At 35.2% G+C, this 17,767-nt stretch overlaps 1 protein-coding gene across 2 annotated transcripts in view; it reads left to right on the top strand.

Annotated features, from left to right (window-relative positions):
• CHD1 (chromodomain helicase DNA binding protein 1) overlaps positions 1–17,767 on the top strand; it is a 134,171-nt gene that overhangs the window by 103,275 nt on the left and 13,129 nt on the right. The window contains exons 27-34 of one of the 2 annotated variants that reach the window (XM_043967407.1): positions 967–1,105; positions 1,299–1,449; positions 4,174–4,296; positions 5,049–5,177; positions 5,612–5,875; positions 6,401–6,541; positions 13,644–13,822; positions 15,504–15,600. In XM_043967407.1, coding sequence (XP_043823342.1) covers positions 967–1,105; positions 1,299–1,449; positions 4,174–4,296; positions 5,049–5,177; positions 5,612–5,875; positions 6,401–6,541; positions 13,644–13,822; positions 15,504–15,600 — 1,223 coding nt within the window. The remainder of the gene's footprint in view (positions 1–966; positions 1,106–1,298; positions 1,450–4,173; positions 4,297–5,048; positions 5,178–5,611; positions 5,876–6,400; positions 6,542–13,643; positions 13,823–15,503; positions 15,601–17,767) is intronic. The other variant, XM_043967415.1, reaches the window with a different exon arrangement.

The following is a 17,767-nucleotide window of genomic DNA, read 5'->3' as shown; positions in this document are numbered from 1 at the left end:
AAGACTTCCTATAGAATGGGGTATTTTAGTTGACACTTGAAGGGATGAAGCTAGAAGATGGAGATTAAGAGGGAGACCATTCCAGGCATGAGGGACAGCCAGAGAAAATACCTGGAACTGAGAGATTGGAATGTTTTGTTCATGGAATAGCAAAGAAGCTAGTGTCATTGGATCAAAGAATACATGGGATGTATAAGGTATAATAAAACAAGAAAAGAAAATTGAAGGGCAAGGTTATAAAGGGCTTGGAATGCTAAACAAATGCTTTTGTATTTGATCCTAGGGATGAGAGGGAGCCATTGGACTTCATTGAGTATGAGGGTGACATCATGATAAGACCTGAGTTTTAGAAAAATCTCTGGTGGCTGAATGGAGGATAAATTAGAGTGGAGAGAGACATGTGGCAGGTAGACCCACTGGCAGGCTATTGCAATAGTTCAGGCCTGAGGTAATTTGAGCCTGTACCATGATGGTGGCAGTATTAAGGAAGGATAAAAAGGGATATCATGGAGAGATGTTGCAAAGGTGTAATAAACGGGCTTTAGCAACATAGGATATTGGGGGGAGAGAGTGAAAGGTTGAGGATGATATCTAGGTTTCAAAACTGCTTACTGGGAGAATAGTGGTACCCTCATTCTGCATCATCAGTCCTCTATAATGATCAGTCATTGAATTGAACAAAGTTCTTAAGTATTTCATAGTTATTTATCTGTGTGGTTTTGGTTTTGTGTAAGTTGTTCTACTGGTTCTTGCTTAATTTTGCATCAGTTCATACATGTCTTCCTGTTTTCTCTGAAATCATTCTTTTGTAATTTCTAATGGTTTAATAGTACCCTATTATATTAACTTACTTGTTATTTTGAGTATGTTATCTTTATATTGCTATAATTTGTATCCTGTAATATTATTATATATTATTTTGTTATATTACATGTAGTTATGTCATAAAATTTTACTTTTTTTAAGGTGGTAGACTTGGAAAAGTGAAGGGTCCTACATTCCGAATATCAGGGGTACAAGTGAATGCCAAGCTAGTCATCTCTCATGAAGAAGAACTAGTACCATTGCACAAATCAATTCCTTCAGATCCAGAGGAAAGAAAACAGTGAGTGTTTTCCCGTTTAAAATTATTTTCTGATAATTAATGATTTGTATATTTGTTATAATCTCTTTCATGATGATAGATATATCTTAGATAGTTTTTAAATTGAAATAAAGCATAGTGGTTTTTAAAATAAATTCCTTTTTTATATAAAAAATAAAAAGAAGTGGCTTAATAAGAGTAATTTTCTTTCTAGGTATACCATCCCATGCCACACAAAGGCAGCTCACTTTGATATAGACTGGGGCAAAGAAGATGATTCCAATCTATTAATTGGTATTTATGAATATGGATATGGCAGCTGGGAAATGATTAAAATGGATCCTGACCTTAGTTTAACACACAAGGTTTGTACGTTTCAACATTTTCAGTTCACATTTTGAATTTTTCTTTGCTTTTAATATAACCTATAACTCTTTAATTTGAAGTTTTTGATTAGGAGTCAGGACATCTACATTCTGGTCTTTACCTTGTGAGGCAGCTAGATGCTGTAGTGGATAGAACACTCAAACACTTAGTATTTGTGCCTGTGTAAATCCCTTGACTTTTTTTTTTCTCAGTCTGAGTTTCCTTGTCTGTAAAATGGGGATAATTGAGGACCTCCATCCTAAGACAGGATATGTATCCAGGCAGACCTTTCTGAATCCAAGGCTGACATGACATGACATGATATAATATTATATAATGTAATAAAATAATACTTTATGACATATCTGATACCTAAGTTCTCACTGGTTCAAATTCCCTTTTTTTTTTTTTTTTTTGCAGGGCAATGAGGTTTAAGTGACTTGCCCAGGGTCACATAGCTAGTTAAGTGTCTGAGGCTGGATTTGAACTCAGGTCCTCCTGAATCCAAAGCTAGTGCTTTATCCATTGCGCCATCTAGCTGCCCCCTCCCTTTTTTTAATAGCAAATTCACAGCAGGGAGTACTTAACCTTTTTCTGAGTCAGTGACTCCTTTGGCATCTGATAAAGCCTATAGGCTCCTCAGAATGTTTGTAAATGCATACATTGGAATATATAGCATTATAAAGAAACCAATTATATTACATACAGTTATCAGGGTTTTTTTAAAATTATACATGCCCCAAGAATCTCTAACTGTAAATATATTTAAATTTTTTTTAGATTACTAATCTTTAAAAATTGGCTTTTGATAAAGCTTTCCATTGTCTCATGCCAGAAAAAAATTATTTTCTTTAAAAGTTCAGAATGATTATTTTTTAAGTGCTTTAAAAATTTTTGGTACTTGAATCTTCCTAAATACCATGGGCTAAAAAACAAAATTTCTCTTAATGAAAGGAAGCAAATTTGATCTCACAGGTATCACTGATATTCATGGGATGAAACCTATGACTAAAATATAACTTTTAAGAATGTATGGGGGGCAGCTAGATGTTTCAGTGGATAGAGCACCGGCCCTGGATTCAGGAGTACCTGAGTTCAAATCTGGCCTCAGACACTTAACACTTACTAGCTGTGTGACCCTGGGCAAGTCACTTAACCCTCATTGCCCCACTGGGAAAAAAACCAAAAACAAAAAAAGAATGAATGCATCATTCAGAAGAAACAGAATAGTCAAAAATGGCTCATAATAGCATTATATGTTAGGAAGATATATTCTTGTGAGGAAAATCAGAAGCCAGAGCAGGGAGAACATAGTGGAGAATATCTCAGGTAAAGATCAATAGAGGCAAAAACAGAACTAATATTGTCATTAGAGTAGACTTCTCTTTTCTCTGCCACTGATTTGGTTAAAACATGGATTGCATGTTTATGAGATATGCAGATAACATAAATGTGGGAAAAATTAACCAACACCTTGGTTATCAGAGTTGGGATCCAAGAATACCTTGACAGGTTAGAATATTGGGTTACATTAAATAAAATTTAATGGAAATAAACGTAAAGTCTTCCAGTTGGGTTAAAAAATTAATCTCATTTATATAAGTTGAGGACATGATTAGAAAGTAATTTTAAAATGATTAGAGAACATTAGTAGATTACAAACTCCATATGAGTCAATAGTGTGTGATTTGGCATCTAAAAAAAAGAGAGAAATATGGCTGAATTCCCTGCCTTGATTAAACACGTTCCTAGACTTTCTGGTCACAGAGGATCAAAAACTAGAAAGTCAGAAGCATAATTTCCAGTAATAAGGAGATGATAGCCCTAGTACCCTTTGTATTTGTGTGACTACATCTAGGATATTATGTTCAGTTTTGAGTATTACCATTTTAGGAAAGGGGGCAGTATGATAGCTGTATTCAGGTATTTAAAGAGCTGTCACCTTGATTAGACTTGTTCTTTCTAGCCCCTAGGAGCAATAGGTAGACATTTAGAAGAGTCAGACTTTGGTTTGAGTTAAGGTAAAAGGTTTCTAACTGAATAATCTAATCATTTTATTTTGAATTTTCAGAGAGGGAAAAACTTAAGATTTTTAAATTTTATTAAAATCTTTGTCAAAGAAAATGTATGTTCATAAAGTTATTCACTAAATCCCTGTTATAAAGCTCTCTGCAAAGTTCATGCTGTGGGATCTCCATATAGGTGATACTCATTTATTACTATGATACAATCTGAAAGATTATAGTGAATTCCACTTTATCTTTTGGTATCATACCAAAAGTCCAGTTAAAAGCCCATCTATGACCAAAAAAAAAGTAATGGAATTTCACAATAGTTCTCTTCCATTACTGGTTAAATCCAGTAATCTCTTTTCTTCCCAATTTGAAGAGTCTTTAGAAGAATAGTATAAATCTATCGTTGAGGAAATTATTCTTATTTGTTGTATTATTTAACGCTTTATATATCCTACGGATGTGTGTGTGTGTGTGTATCCATAAGATAGGAACACTTTCCTATCCTATGGAGAAGGCTTAAAGCATATTTTGCATACCATCTTTTCCCTCTGTTGTTTAAATTCTTATAAGTAATTTTGCTGCATAGAAAATCAAATGGTAAAATATATGTAAAGTTTTTGGTAATCATTGAACTACACAAATGTTAGCTATTGTTGCTGTTATTATTAATAACTCAATATGAGATTTTAAAAGTTAGTTACTTTTCAGATTCTACCGGATGATCCTGATAAAAAACCCCAGGCAAAGCAGTTGCAAACCCGAGCAGACTACCTCATTAAATTACTTAACAAAGACCTGGCAAAAAAAGAAGCCCAGAGACTGTCTGGGGCAGTAAGTACAGTTTGTTTACTACTAGGTTTCTACAGATTTGATCAAAAGTTTTATTATCTGAATTTTAATTTTTCTTACTTTTCTCATTTTTGTTCCAATATTTGTAATACCTTACTTTCATCATTAATAGGACAAAGAAAAGCAGAAATGAGACACCATATAGCTGACTCCTTTTTAGATGGGTGTTGTGGTAGAATAAGGTTTTACATTTAGAGAAATTATGGAGGTTGGAAGAAGGTACCTTGTGGGAGCACTTGCTGAGGAAAATTTAGGCAGAAGGACATAAAGGTTAAATTAGTCTTGGGGAAGATGAAGTGCCTAGAGATAGGATAGGATTACTAAAAGAGATGCTGGAAAATAAACTATGGATTTTTCAGTTTTGTCCAAGACTATAGGGGCAAGTTAGAAATTCATGAAACTTGTACTTGTATTCATTTTCACTGTTACTTCTGATACATGCCCTGGGGAGAAGTGTTTCTAATTTCTGCTTCACTCTTTGGGTATAGAAACAATTACTATTAGTACTTATAGTTTAGATTTGGGGAGTTATTGAATTCCACATAATTTATTTCTTGACTCTCATTATCTTTGTGGATTTGTTTTTATGATTGCTAATTGCTTATCACTAAAAAAATTAAAATAGGTGTAAATATTTGTGGTATTCCCACTATTTGAAGTTTAATAATAAATTTAATTTTCCAAAATGGAATCCAGAGAGTTGGTTAGCATAAAAATGACATCCTTATTTTTAGGGAAATTCAAAGAGGAGGAAAATAAGGACTAAGAAGAATAAAATGGTGAAATCTGTTAAAATGAAAGAAGAAATAAGGAGTGATTCTTCTCCTTTGCCCTCAGACAAATCTGATGAGGATGATGACAAGGTGAGAATATTTTTTTAAATGACTGAATTTTTTTTACCCTTTTAAAGTTGTTCTGTGAGTCTCTTAGTGATTATTTAAATTAATAACTTGAGTTAAGGCACCTGCCATAGTTTTCCCACATGGAAATTCTCTTTATGGCTCATGTTTCATGACTCAATTTATGCAAAGTTCTGCTCATAACTAAAGTCCTTTCTTTCAAATATTTTCCATTTGAATTCTTTTCCTTCCTAGTTCGTTATGAATATTTGATGGGGCTGCTTGCTTTCATTTTATTACTAGAAAAGCTTGCATGTATCAGCGGGATTCAAAGTCCTTTCACTCAGATTCCATATTCATGGAAGTGCCCTTTATTGTAGAAGGAATTATTAATTTTTAATTAGTTAGCTATTGCTGAGACTTGGCTAGTAATATGGTGCAAATTTTGCACTTTGCAGGATGAGATCACTTCTGTGAAACATCCAAATAGAAAAGTAAAAGCAGAAAAAGACAGTGAAGAAAAATCTGAGCCAGATGTTTGTGTAAAGAAGGAACAAGAAGAAAAAAGGGAAGCAAAAGAAAAGGAAAATAAGAGAGAACTTAAAAGGGAAAGAAAAGAAAAGGAGGATAAGAAAGATATAAAGGAAAAAGATATTAAAGACAAAAGAGAAAGCAAAATAAAAGAAGCTATGCAGAAAGACAAAGACATAAAGGAAGAAAAGGTATGATAATCACATTATGCAACTTTAAAATATGGAAAATGGAACAGAATATTCACATTCAGGGGAAGAAATACTGTCCAAAAATTCTTCCAGTATTTTAATTGTGATGAAAACCTTTCCCTTAAGTCTTATTATTTCTACCTTTAGCAGAGGAGATAAGCAGTTTGGAAACAAAATTGAAAATATGTCCTTAATACATGTGTGGTACTTTACAGTTAAAACACTTTGCATACATTGTCTCATTTTAAGCAAGTAATTCTTGCAAGTACATTATTACCCTATTTTTATAGATGAGTAAATTTGAAGCTCAGAGAGGTTAAAGTGGCTTGCCAAAGGTCACTTAATGTAGAAACAAATTATAGGAAGCTTGCATATTTTCTTAATTTTTCATTTCCCCAAGTAAATTTGAAGGTAGAATTTGAAGAAATTTAGTGAGCATAAGTACTCGAGTTCAAAGTTTAAAAAGGTACATTTTTTGCTATAGTCATTTGTTTTAGAATTATTTTGTCTTTTTTCCCTCTTTAGCTCAGTGAAACCAAATCTGATAGCAAAGAAAAATCTAAGAAATCCACAATTTCAGATGCTCCAGTTCATATCACTGCAAGTGGTGAACCAGTTCCTATATCTGAGGATTCAGAAGAGCTGGATCAGAAGACATTCAGTGTTGTAAGTAATAGGCTTTCTGTCTATCAATATTGAGTTATTTTAATATTTCAGTTGAAACTATATTGTTTTACTTTAGGTTGCTGTAGTTTGGATCCCAAAAATTATATTAGAGTTAAATTGAATAATACTGTAATTCAAATTGATTCCCATCATAATGGCATTTATAAAAAGATTTTTTATAGGTCACTTTCAGTAAGGTCATGGAATATATGTTACTGAATTGTCCCCTAATTCTAAGGTCTTATGTTTCTTTGTTTGTTTGTTTTAGTGAGGCAGTTGGGGCTAAGTGACTTGCCCAGGGTCACACAGGTGGTAAGTGTTAAGTGTCTGAGGCCGGATTTGAACTCAGGTACTCCTGACTCCAGGGCCAGTGCTCTATCCACTGCACCACCTAGCTGCCCCTTATGTTTCTTAATTATATCATTTGTTATCTAAAATACTCTTAACACTTCACTTAAAATACTATTTACTATAGATGGAATTCAAGATAAAAAAAGAGTGCATCTTGGATTGCTCCCTAAAGGAATTTAGTTAGGCTATGTAAAGTTGCCTTGCCTATAAAACAATCTGGGACCAGGGCCCAAATGATGGCTTTCGTGAGGATTCATTGTGTTCTGGTATCCAAACATATATATTATCATTTCAAACAAGATTGCTTTGAAAATACATAAATGTTGTAAAATTATAAGATCATGAAGGAAACAAAAGAGCTCTAGGTACTGTAAAAAGCATAGAACTAATGAACCTAAGGATTTGATTAATATTGTCTCTTAGTGGTTTTATTGGTTCTTCTGTGTTCAGCTGTCATCTCTGGAACTTGCAAGTTTAGAGATCCATTTCCTTTCACTTGAGTCAACCAACATTTATTTAAGTACTTGCTATGTGTTTTGGAATGGTGCTCTTTATTTAAACTGCAATCACCCTAGTCCAGGCTTCGTTCACTTCCCACCTAGATTGTCACAATGGCCTCATAATTGGTCTCCTTGCTTCAATTTTCTTCCCTCTGCAATCCATTTTCCATACAGCTACCATAGTTATATTCCTAAAGAATCTTGGTTATGTCACTCCTGATAAAGAAGTATCAGTGTTCCCAGCCCTGTACACTCTTCTCACACACCCTCTCTCTTTCCCTTCCTCCATTCCTTATCCCTCATTACCATTTAGATAAGCTACAAACTTTTTTTTTTTACTTTTTTTTGACAGTCTGTTTATGGGTTGTCTTTCTAAGATGATTATACATTATATCTCACTCTGCCTTCCAACCAAATTGGTCTGCTAGCAATCCATGGCACATTGTATTTTATCTCCAGCCTCCACATCTTTACACAAGCTGCCCCTTATGCCTGGAAGGTGCTCCCTTTTTCCTTTCTCTTCTTAGAACCCTTCCAGGTACTATTTCCTTCAAAGAATGTTTTTGATTCCCCCCAGTTGTCACTGTCACTGTCAACACTACGTTTATTTGGTATATATCTATGAGCATGTTATAACAACATCCTACTAGAATGCAAACTTTTTTAAGGTAGGGAATCACTTTTGTATTTTTTTTTTTAGAATTAATAGAGATCACTAACTAACATACATAATTCCTTACAAGAATTTATAATTGATATTTCCTTATGGTCAACAGAATTGGTATCAGCTCTGACTATAATAATTTCATCCAGAAGTTCATTCAGTGTAAGTTGATTTCCAATACAAGAGTCCAAAAAGAAACCCAGAAAGCACCTTAATGAATAAAATCTGACGTCACTTGCTACACAGAGAGAGATGCTGCCAAGCAATGCTGGATTAGGATATTAATTTGTCTGTTAAATTTTTGAAGACGAATGATAATCATGAGCACTAGCATGCCATGAAGTAGAAGAGAAGCAGTAGAGTATTACTCCAAGACAAAACTAGCAAAGTAGCTAATTAAGCAAAGTCACCTCAAGAATGAACATGGAAGGGGCAGCTAGATAGCATAGTGGTTAAAGCACCGGCCCTGGATTCAGGAGTACCTGAGTTCAAATCCGGCCTCAGACACTTGACACTTACTAGCTGTGTGACCATGGGCAAGTCACTTAACCCCCATTGCCTTTAAAAAAAAAAAAAAAGAATGAACATGGAAGGAGAATGCCAAAACAGAAGAAAAAGGGGAAAAGATTGCAAAAACCATTTTAATGAACTTTTTCACTAAGACACTCTTTTTGGACTTTAACATCATGGACCTTGTAGAAGAAAAGAAGTAGAAATGGCATTAAAGAGAACAAAGACTGAAAAACCCAGCCAGATTAGACCAAGTATATATAGAGGAAAGCCATGCTGTAGGCAGTACAACTGTGAAAATACTGAGGCACCAATATACAAGCTTTCTGAAGGAAAAGATGCTAAAGGCATGAAAACAAAACAAAAAACTTAGAATTTGTTAATCCTGAAAAAAGATGACCAAGAGAACATCAACAGGTACTGACCTGTGTGTCTACTCTCCTATTCTTATAGAAAGTCTGTTATAAGTCATCTGTATGTGATTTCAGGGTCTCCTTGTTAAGTATATTATTAATGAATAAGCTAGCATTTGCAAGCAGTGTTCAACAGTAAACCATCTTTACCATCTCACAACTCACTTCAAGGTGTAGAGAATATAATATCCCATTATGCTTTTTGTTTATTGATTATAAAAGAAGTATTTTATTCTGCAGAAGAAAATACCACCTTTACAAGAGTTTTTCCAGCAAGATGTCTTCTCTCTATACATTCAGATCACTCAAGAGTCCTTGGGAAAGAACTCTATTTAATGACCCTCTGATAATAAATATCAGGCAAGGCATAAAAAAAGTACAAAGTTCGGGGCAGCTAGGTGGCGCAATGGATAGAGCACTGGCCCTGAATTCAGGAGTACCTGAGTTCAAATCCAGCCTCAGACACTTGACACTAGCTGTGTGACCCTGGGCAAGTCACTTAACCCCCATTGCCCCGAAAAAAAAAACCAACAACAACAACAAAAAAAGTACAAAGTTCAAGACAAGGAGGATTTACTGTGGATGGTGAGGGTTCCAGATGTTCTTGTTTGCAGATGACACATTGCTGATTACATTAAACCCCAAGACATTGCAGAGTCTTTTGGAAGATACTTACTCTCAAAGGAATTAGACATAGACATCCACACAGGAGAGACCAAGGGAATGAAGAAAGTCTAATGCTCAGATTTCAGTATTAATTTAGGTGCACACTTTATAGAGCTTCCTAACAGAGAGTGTATGTACGTGTATGCAAAACCTGGAATATCAGTGCCTCCAAAGAAGTGAAGCCGAGTATCACAAAGAAGAGCTTTTTTTTTCTGCAGGCTTCAACGCTTAACCAGTAAGAAACTTTGAAGAACAGGGCTAAAGAATTATTGAGGAATTGTACAATAGGAAGGGAAGAGTTGTTTCACAGATGGCTAAAGGCTCTACCTGTACCCTCATAACATCTTATGAAACTGATGCAGAACTCTATACCTCTTATAGCGAACTTCACACAGGATGGGCAGGCATCAATGAGTTGTTATCCATATTGTTTTAGTTCACTGTCAAATTTATGAGATCCGAGATCCATTTAAATATTTTCTAGTAGATTTTAATGTTATCTGAAGCCAAAAGGGGAGAGGAAATGGAGAGATTATCTATAAATTTTTCTCTCAAAATTCAACAATTTCTCCTTGCCAAATATAGTTCCACAAACATTCATTCAGTGCCCATACTGTATAATGTGCTAGGCACCAAATCTAAGTGTCCATTAATTAGTCCACACAGATAAAGATTATTCCCTATCTTTTCTTTGTTTCCTCTATGGTTAACCAATTTAAGGTTGTCCTCATCATTTTATTTTTGTTGTTGTTTTGTTTTGTTTTGGGGGGGCATTGAGGATTAAGTGACTTGCCCAGGGTCACACAGCTAGTAAGTGTCAAGTATCTGAGGCCGGATTTAAATTCAGGTCCTCCTGAATCCAGGGCTGGTACTTTATCCACTGCGCCACCTAGCTGCCCCCATCATTTTCAAATCCTATCTATGCCTATTGACTTCTCATTAGCCACTTTCTTTATTCACATTTTGGTGCAATAGAGTAAACATAGACATAGCTGAAGGACTACTTCCATACTCATATGCCATACCATTCATGAAACCAACAATATATAATGATCATTCCCCATCACATAGAACTTTATTCTGCTACTTTCTTAAATACTTATCTTTTAATATTATTTGTTATATGCCCCTATTAAGCTGTAAGCTCCATGAAGACAGGAACTGTGTCTTATCATATATAAGTTATATATCTCCCCTTGTGAAGAGTGCAGTGTGTTGTACAAAATATGTACTTGATAAATCTTGATTTGAATGAACGTGGATAAGTTCAAAGGGCTAATTCCAAGGGTTAGAGAAGTAATCAGGCTCTACTCCCCATTCCACACCATGTCACAGCCAGTGCTCAAAAAATGAATAAAGTTTATGTCTGTACCCATTACTGCTATGTCATTAAAAGGTGAAAGCAAAACCCAAGTCACAATTTGTGTACATTCCAGTGGCTTTTTATGACTTAGACTTGGATAGCTACACTTCCTGTTAAGTCATCCACATTTTAGGAATGCAGGTCTAAAAGAATCTGCTATCTGTCTTAAATTGAACAACTTCAGTTCTTGTAACTCAGCCATATGCCTGAAAGCTCATACTTAAATTGGTGAACTCTCCATCAACCAGAAATTCCACTGTGGTTGTAGTTTCAGTCAGTTATGACATGAGGGTATAAGAATATTTTAAATGACTAGGGATAATTTGGGGGGACTAATCTGACTGGAGGACTAATCTGTGGCCTCTTGACTCACAGGCTATCTGACTGCTATTAACTTAATATGGGCCATTTAAAAATTTCTCCACACTGCTCCCAAATTGATAAGCAAAAGATTAAGAAGCCTCTGAACTAAATAATCAAAGCAGAGTTTATTTATGAGATACAATTTAAAATTAAGAATACAGGGAAATAAAATGTACAACCTGACTGTGTTTCGGCGCGTCACTTTCCACCTGCTGCACCTGGAACTTTTTTAGCCTCCTCCTTCGTACCAACGTACCTTCTTCTAGCGTTCCCTTCACTGAAAAGCCCCCTGCTCTATATCAGCTTCTGTCCCTTCTTGCTCCTAGTCCTTCAGCATTCTCCCTTTATATATGTTCCTTCTCACCCCTCAAATCTTGGGTTCCCTGTGCCCCCACACACACCAAACTAATCAGCAGGCCGCCCTATCGCTGTGGCCGGGGGGAGGGGAGGCTCGAGTGTCTTGTGGGTACCATACCCAGGGCTCCAGGGGCCTGTGCCCCTTGCTGTGCGCCTGGGACCTTGGCACGGGCTATGCCAGAGCCTGGCCTGGATGAGCCCAGGATCTCTGGGGTAGATTTTCTCAGGGCAGAGGGAGCTGGGGCTTTTTCCCCCAGCCGTCTGACATGGCATCCCGTAAAACTCATGGGGGCTTTTTGGCTCAGCTGAAGCGGAGGGGGAGGGCCACCAGCCCCTTCCACAGAAAAGACCCTGAGGGCCTGAGGCTCTTTAATCTCAGCCCAAAGGTAGGGTCCCCAAATCAAAATAAATTTCAACAAGGGCATTATTTACATGATGAATCCTGGATTCATTGATTCTATAGGCCAAGACATCATCTGAGTAATTTTTTGTTTTGTTTTCTGAAGCAGCTCATCTTGACATTTAGAGAAAGCAGTGTTCAGTGATTAATACAGAAAGGCCAAGCGATTTATTAGGTCATTTCTTCATCTGTTGTACAGTCTAGCTGATTGTCCAAATAAGTGTTATTCCAGAAGAAAAAAATAATTGCCAAGAGTATAATGCTATTTGAATCCCTACCAAAGTGATAAGGAGGAAAGTTTTGCACCTAGGTTATAGCCTAGAAAAGAACTCTTAAAGACCTTGACTCAAAGATCTTAGACAGTGACAGCAGCAGTTTTAGCATAAGTAGGTAGGCTTTGACTGGCATTTTACTATGGTAATTGTTAAGGGATATAGGTATTTATCATATTTATTAATTATAATATACATTATGATAGGCATGCCAACATTGATTTATAGCATACATCAGGATATGAACTTTTACCATTGATTTCCATTTCTTTGAAAGGATACATACCTTAATTATTATAGAAAACTGAAGATAATTAATTGTATTGTTAAAAAAAGTAATCTCCTTATAGTATGTATCTAAGAGACTTTAAAGTTGTATCCACTAGTATAAATTTTTTTTAAATTGTGTTAAGTATTATTCTGTACATTTGCCATATTTAAATATGAATGGTGATTTCAAACTGAGTAAAATTACTTTTACAAAGAAAACCTGTAGTAAAACAGACTTAAGAACTGTGAAATGAGTTTTATTGTTTAATTTGACTCAGAATAATATTTTAACATCCCCAAAAAGAATAAAAGACCTATTTGTACAAAAATATTTCTAGCAGCTCTTTTTGTGGTGGCTAAGAATTGGAAATCAAAGTAATGCCCATCAGTTGGAGAATGGCTAAACGAACTGTGGTATATAATGGTGATGGAAAATTATTGTGCTATAAGAAATGACAAGCAGGATGATATCAGAAAGGCCTGGAAAGACATGTAAGAAATGATGTATAGTTAAGTGAGCAGAACCAAGAGAACATTGTGCACAGAGCCAGCTATATTGTTTGATGAAGAACCGTGAATGACTTAAGTATTCTCAACAATGCAATGATCTAAGACAAACCCAAAGGACTATTGATGAAACATACTATCCACCTTCAAAGAAAGAACTGATATTGATGAACAGACTGAAGCATTCCATTTTTCACTTTCATTTTTTCTTTTAATCAAGTTTTCTTGTACAAAATGATAAATATGGTAATCTTTTACATAACCATACACGTATAACTCATATCTGCTTACTGCTTCAGGGAGAGGGGAGGGAAAGAGGGATAAAAATTAGAACCCAAAACTATAAATAGAAATGTTTATTACAAAAAAAAAATAAAACTTTATTTGTCCATTGTAAATATTATTGAAAAGATGAATGACATTTTAGAATTTTGACACACATGCTTTTTTTACCCCCATTTTACAGTGCAAAGAAAGAATGAGGCCTGTCAAAGCAGCCCTGAAACAACTTGATAGACCTGAAAAGGGGCTTTCAGAAAGAGAACAGCTGGAACATACTAGACAGTGTCTTATCAAAATTGGTGATCATATCACTGAATGTCTAAAAGAATATACAAATCCTGAACAAATTAAGCAGTGGAGAAAGTAAGTGTGATATGTTCAAATTCTTAATCTATAAATTAGGCAATTATCCTTTTGCATAATGTTATGTGTTTCGATTTATCCCCTTCAACTTTGAGAAGTTTTTGTAACCTTATTAAGCTATGTAAGTTGTTTTAAAAGTAAATTGAATTAATTTCAAATCTATAATTCTCTTTATAATTTATAAGTAGTATGTGGCATTGTGTAGCATGTAGCATTTTATGTTTTTGCATTGAGCCACTAGGTGGCAGATGTACCTTTGAAAAATCAAGTGACAAATACTATCATGTCAATTTCATTTTTAATCTATAAAATTAACAAAAATCAACATTTGCAATTACATTGGGGTGATTCTACTAAATAATAATTCATCCCTTTTTTACTCCTCCTTGAAGCAAAAGAAGCATAGAAATTTACCTTGGAGAAAAGATGTTTAATTAAAACAATCCAACACATTGACCTTGTCTGACAATTTATGCTTCATTTCACGTCTTTAGGTCAGCATCCTTTTTTTTTTTTTTTTTTTGTGGGGCAATGGGGATTAAGTGACTTGCCCAGGGTCACACAGCTAGTAAGTGTCAAGTGTCTGAGGCCGGATTTGAACTCAGGTACTCCTGACTCCAGGGCCAGTGCTTTATCCACTGTGCCACCTAGCTGCCCCAAGCATCATTTTAATAGAGAGGAGAAAGTATGTTTCACTCAGTCCTCTGAAATCAAGATTGCTTACTGCATTGATACAAGTTTTAATGTCTTTCAGACTTATTTCCTTTATATTATTTGGTTTCTTATGTAAATTGTTCTCTTGGTCCTTTTTGTTCTTTATCAGTTCATACAAGTCTTCCCAAGTTAGACCAGATTTTTCATATTTGGCATTTCTTACAGCACAGTAATTTTCCATGACACTCATCTGTTTAGCCCTTCCCCATTTAACAAACACTTACTTAATTTTTCAGTTTTTGCTACTACAAAAAGTGCTTTAATAAATGTTTTCACATATATGAGACCTTTCCTAAATGAGTTCAAATCCAGCCTCAGATACTTACTAGCCATGTGACCCTGGAAAAGTCACTTAATCTTTGTTGGCTTTGGTTTTCTCAACTAAGAAATGGAGATAATAATAGAACCTACCTTCCAGCATTGGCATGAGGTTCAAATGTGATAATGTTTGTAAAGCACTTAGCAGAGGGCCTGGCACATAGTATGTTTTTTTTGTTTGTTTGTTTACAGTGTGCATATTTACTTCTTTTGATAACTAAGCATACAGCACAGCCTATGCAAAAGATTTGAGGACAGATAGAATACTGACTTTGGGAGGCAGTGAGTGGGTTATTTTGGCTGGAACACAACAATGTATTGAAAAACAATGGTGTGAAATAAATCCTAAAGATAGCCAAAAGCAGACTGACAGGCCTTAAATAGGTTAACAAATATTCTTTGAGATTTAAAAGTTCAAGGTACAATAACAATGTCATCACCACTTTCCATACTAAATAATATAAGATGAAGGAGTTCTTTTTGGAGTGTCTTCTCAAGCACTATGTCTGTAGTTTGAGGGAGTTTCTATTAGATGATAAATAACAAAAACATATCTATCTTCCATTGAATGAGATGAAGAGAACAAGAAACATGAATTTTTTTCATAAATTATTCTACATAGAGATTAACAATCTGTTTCTTCTCCTAGGAATTTGTGGATTTTTGTGTCCAAGTTTACAGAATTTGATGCAAGAAAACTACACAAATTATATAAGCATGCAATTAAAAAACGGCAAGACTCTCAGGTAATAGGTTATAATTTTTCCCCATAAAGTTACCATGTCATGAATTGCCAAAGAATAATCTGAGTAAAACTAAAAATGTATTTTCTAGGAGCCCACATACAGATACATTTGTGGCCTGCTGAAACGTGTTAATTAGGTGTGAAAAACACATGGTTTTGTAGAACCACATAATATGTGGCAATTAGTTTTAAAGAACCGTGCCTCCAATCCTGACAAGGGAGTAGTATTTTGTTACATTATGGTAAGGTTTGCTCATAGTATGTAAATGACATTCATAGGGTGTATCTGTAGTTAGCATACATATATCTCTCCTTTTTTGTATAGCACATTTTTTTCTTTCATTGCTTTTATTGATGTCTTCTGTCTTCATGCCAAAATTATTTTCCGAAATAAACCTTCCCCCTATTGATCTCTTCTATGTAGCAAAGATAAACCCTTTAATGAAACCAACCAACACAATGACTCCCATTAAATACCATAAGTAATATCAAGCAGCCTTGATTTCCCTGCCTTTACAAAGTGGAAGGAGGTTGTCTTGGGTTTTCTTTTCTTTTTTTTTTTAAGTCTAATCATTTGTCTTCTGAAATCAGAATTGATCATTACATTTAAGCTGAATCATGCTGAGTTTTGGTATTGTGTTCATTCATATGATTGTAATCGTTGTATATAGTTTTCTTCTACTTTTAATTTCTTACAAGTCTTTACTTCATACAAGTCTCCCCAAATTTCTGAAAGCTTAACATTAGTCACTTGACAGAATTGTAGAATTTCAGATTTGGAAGGCCCCTCAGGAGCCATCTGGTCCAACTCAAATCTGCAAACACTTCCCTCTGCAACATATATACCCAGCAATTGATCTTCAAGCCTTTGTTTGAAGACCTTCAGTGAAGAGGAAAACATTACTTGCAAAAGGCAACCCATTTCATTTTTGTATAGCTCTAATTTGACCTAAATTTTCTTGTTTGAAATTTCTACCCATTTCTGCAATATCTCTCTCCTAGAGACTAGGAGAACATGCTTAATCTCTATTTCAGTGACTACCTGTCAAATGCTGTTGTCTTGTAGTCCACTTAAAACCTTTTTTTTTTTCCCCCAAACTACTAGTTTTCCTCTTTCTCATACTTGTGAAATTTATGTTGTAGTCAGATCAAGTCAACAAGCATTTGTTAAGTGCCTACTATGTCCCAGGCACTGTACAAAGTATTGAGGATACAAAGAAAGGCAGAAAACAAACAAAAAAAACCTTGCTGTCAAGAAGCTTAGTCTAACCCACACGTAGTTTTTACATTTATCCCTATTAAATTTCATCTTTCTTATTTCACCATATGTTTAGGGCTAATAATCAGAGGGGACTTAATTTGGAACTTGAAAAGGTTTGTAATGTCCATTCCTTATTAGACTGTTTTATAAGTCTGTAACCACACCAGGAAAGGAAAAGAACATTCCTTAACACAATTCATATGTTCTAAAGAGTTTTTGGTACAGTCAGCCAATTCTTGGACTATTGGCCCATGTGTGGATCACATTTACTGAAGGGTTCCTCAGATGTTTGTAGGTAAGGGAGTGAACTACATTTGGACCCATAGAATCTCAGGTCACCCAACACCCACTAATACCAACACAGTCACTAGCATCTGTGAGATTTGTGGAGTAAACAGCACCAGGACTTGGTTGACCCTGCTTCTGATGGGTAATGAGCATCCCTCACTTCATAGCCTATTTTTCCATGGTTTGTGAAGACAATAATTGGCTAAGATTCTGGGGGCCAAATTTATAATTGGCACTTTCTGGGCTTCTTCGCTACTATTTCATGCAGGAACTTTAGCCTGAGTATATTTTCTTATATGTTATCCCACCCCACTTTTACCTTTGAATAAAGTATACTCTTCCAGAACCATATTCCTGTCAGGGATCTCATCTCCTGTATATCAGTGATTTGAGCTTTGAGGTCATATTTTTCTCACTGCCCTAGTGAGGGTCCCCAGGGTCACTAGTTCTTCTTATTTTTTACCTGTACTTTGTGCAAATGTTAAGGATATGTGAGGCCATTGATTTTATTGCTGATTTCCTTTCTTTTATTTAACCATGTGAACTTTCGGTCCCTTAATTTTATAATTCTTCTAATTTGGTGTACAAGAATTCAGACACTTTCATTCTTACTAGGCCT

The sequence above is a fragment of the Dromiciops gliroides genome, chromosome 1, assembly GCF_019393635.1.
Source record: "Dromiciops gliroides isolate mDroGli1 chromosome 1, mDroGli1.pri, whole genome shotgun sequence".
Taxonomy (NCBI): domain Eukaryota; kingdom Metazoa; phylum Chordata; class Mammalia; order Microbiotheria; family Microbiotheriidae; genus Dromiciops; species Dromiciops gliroides.
This window is presented reverse-complemented; position numbering and strand designations above follow the sequence as displayed.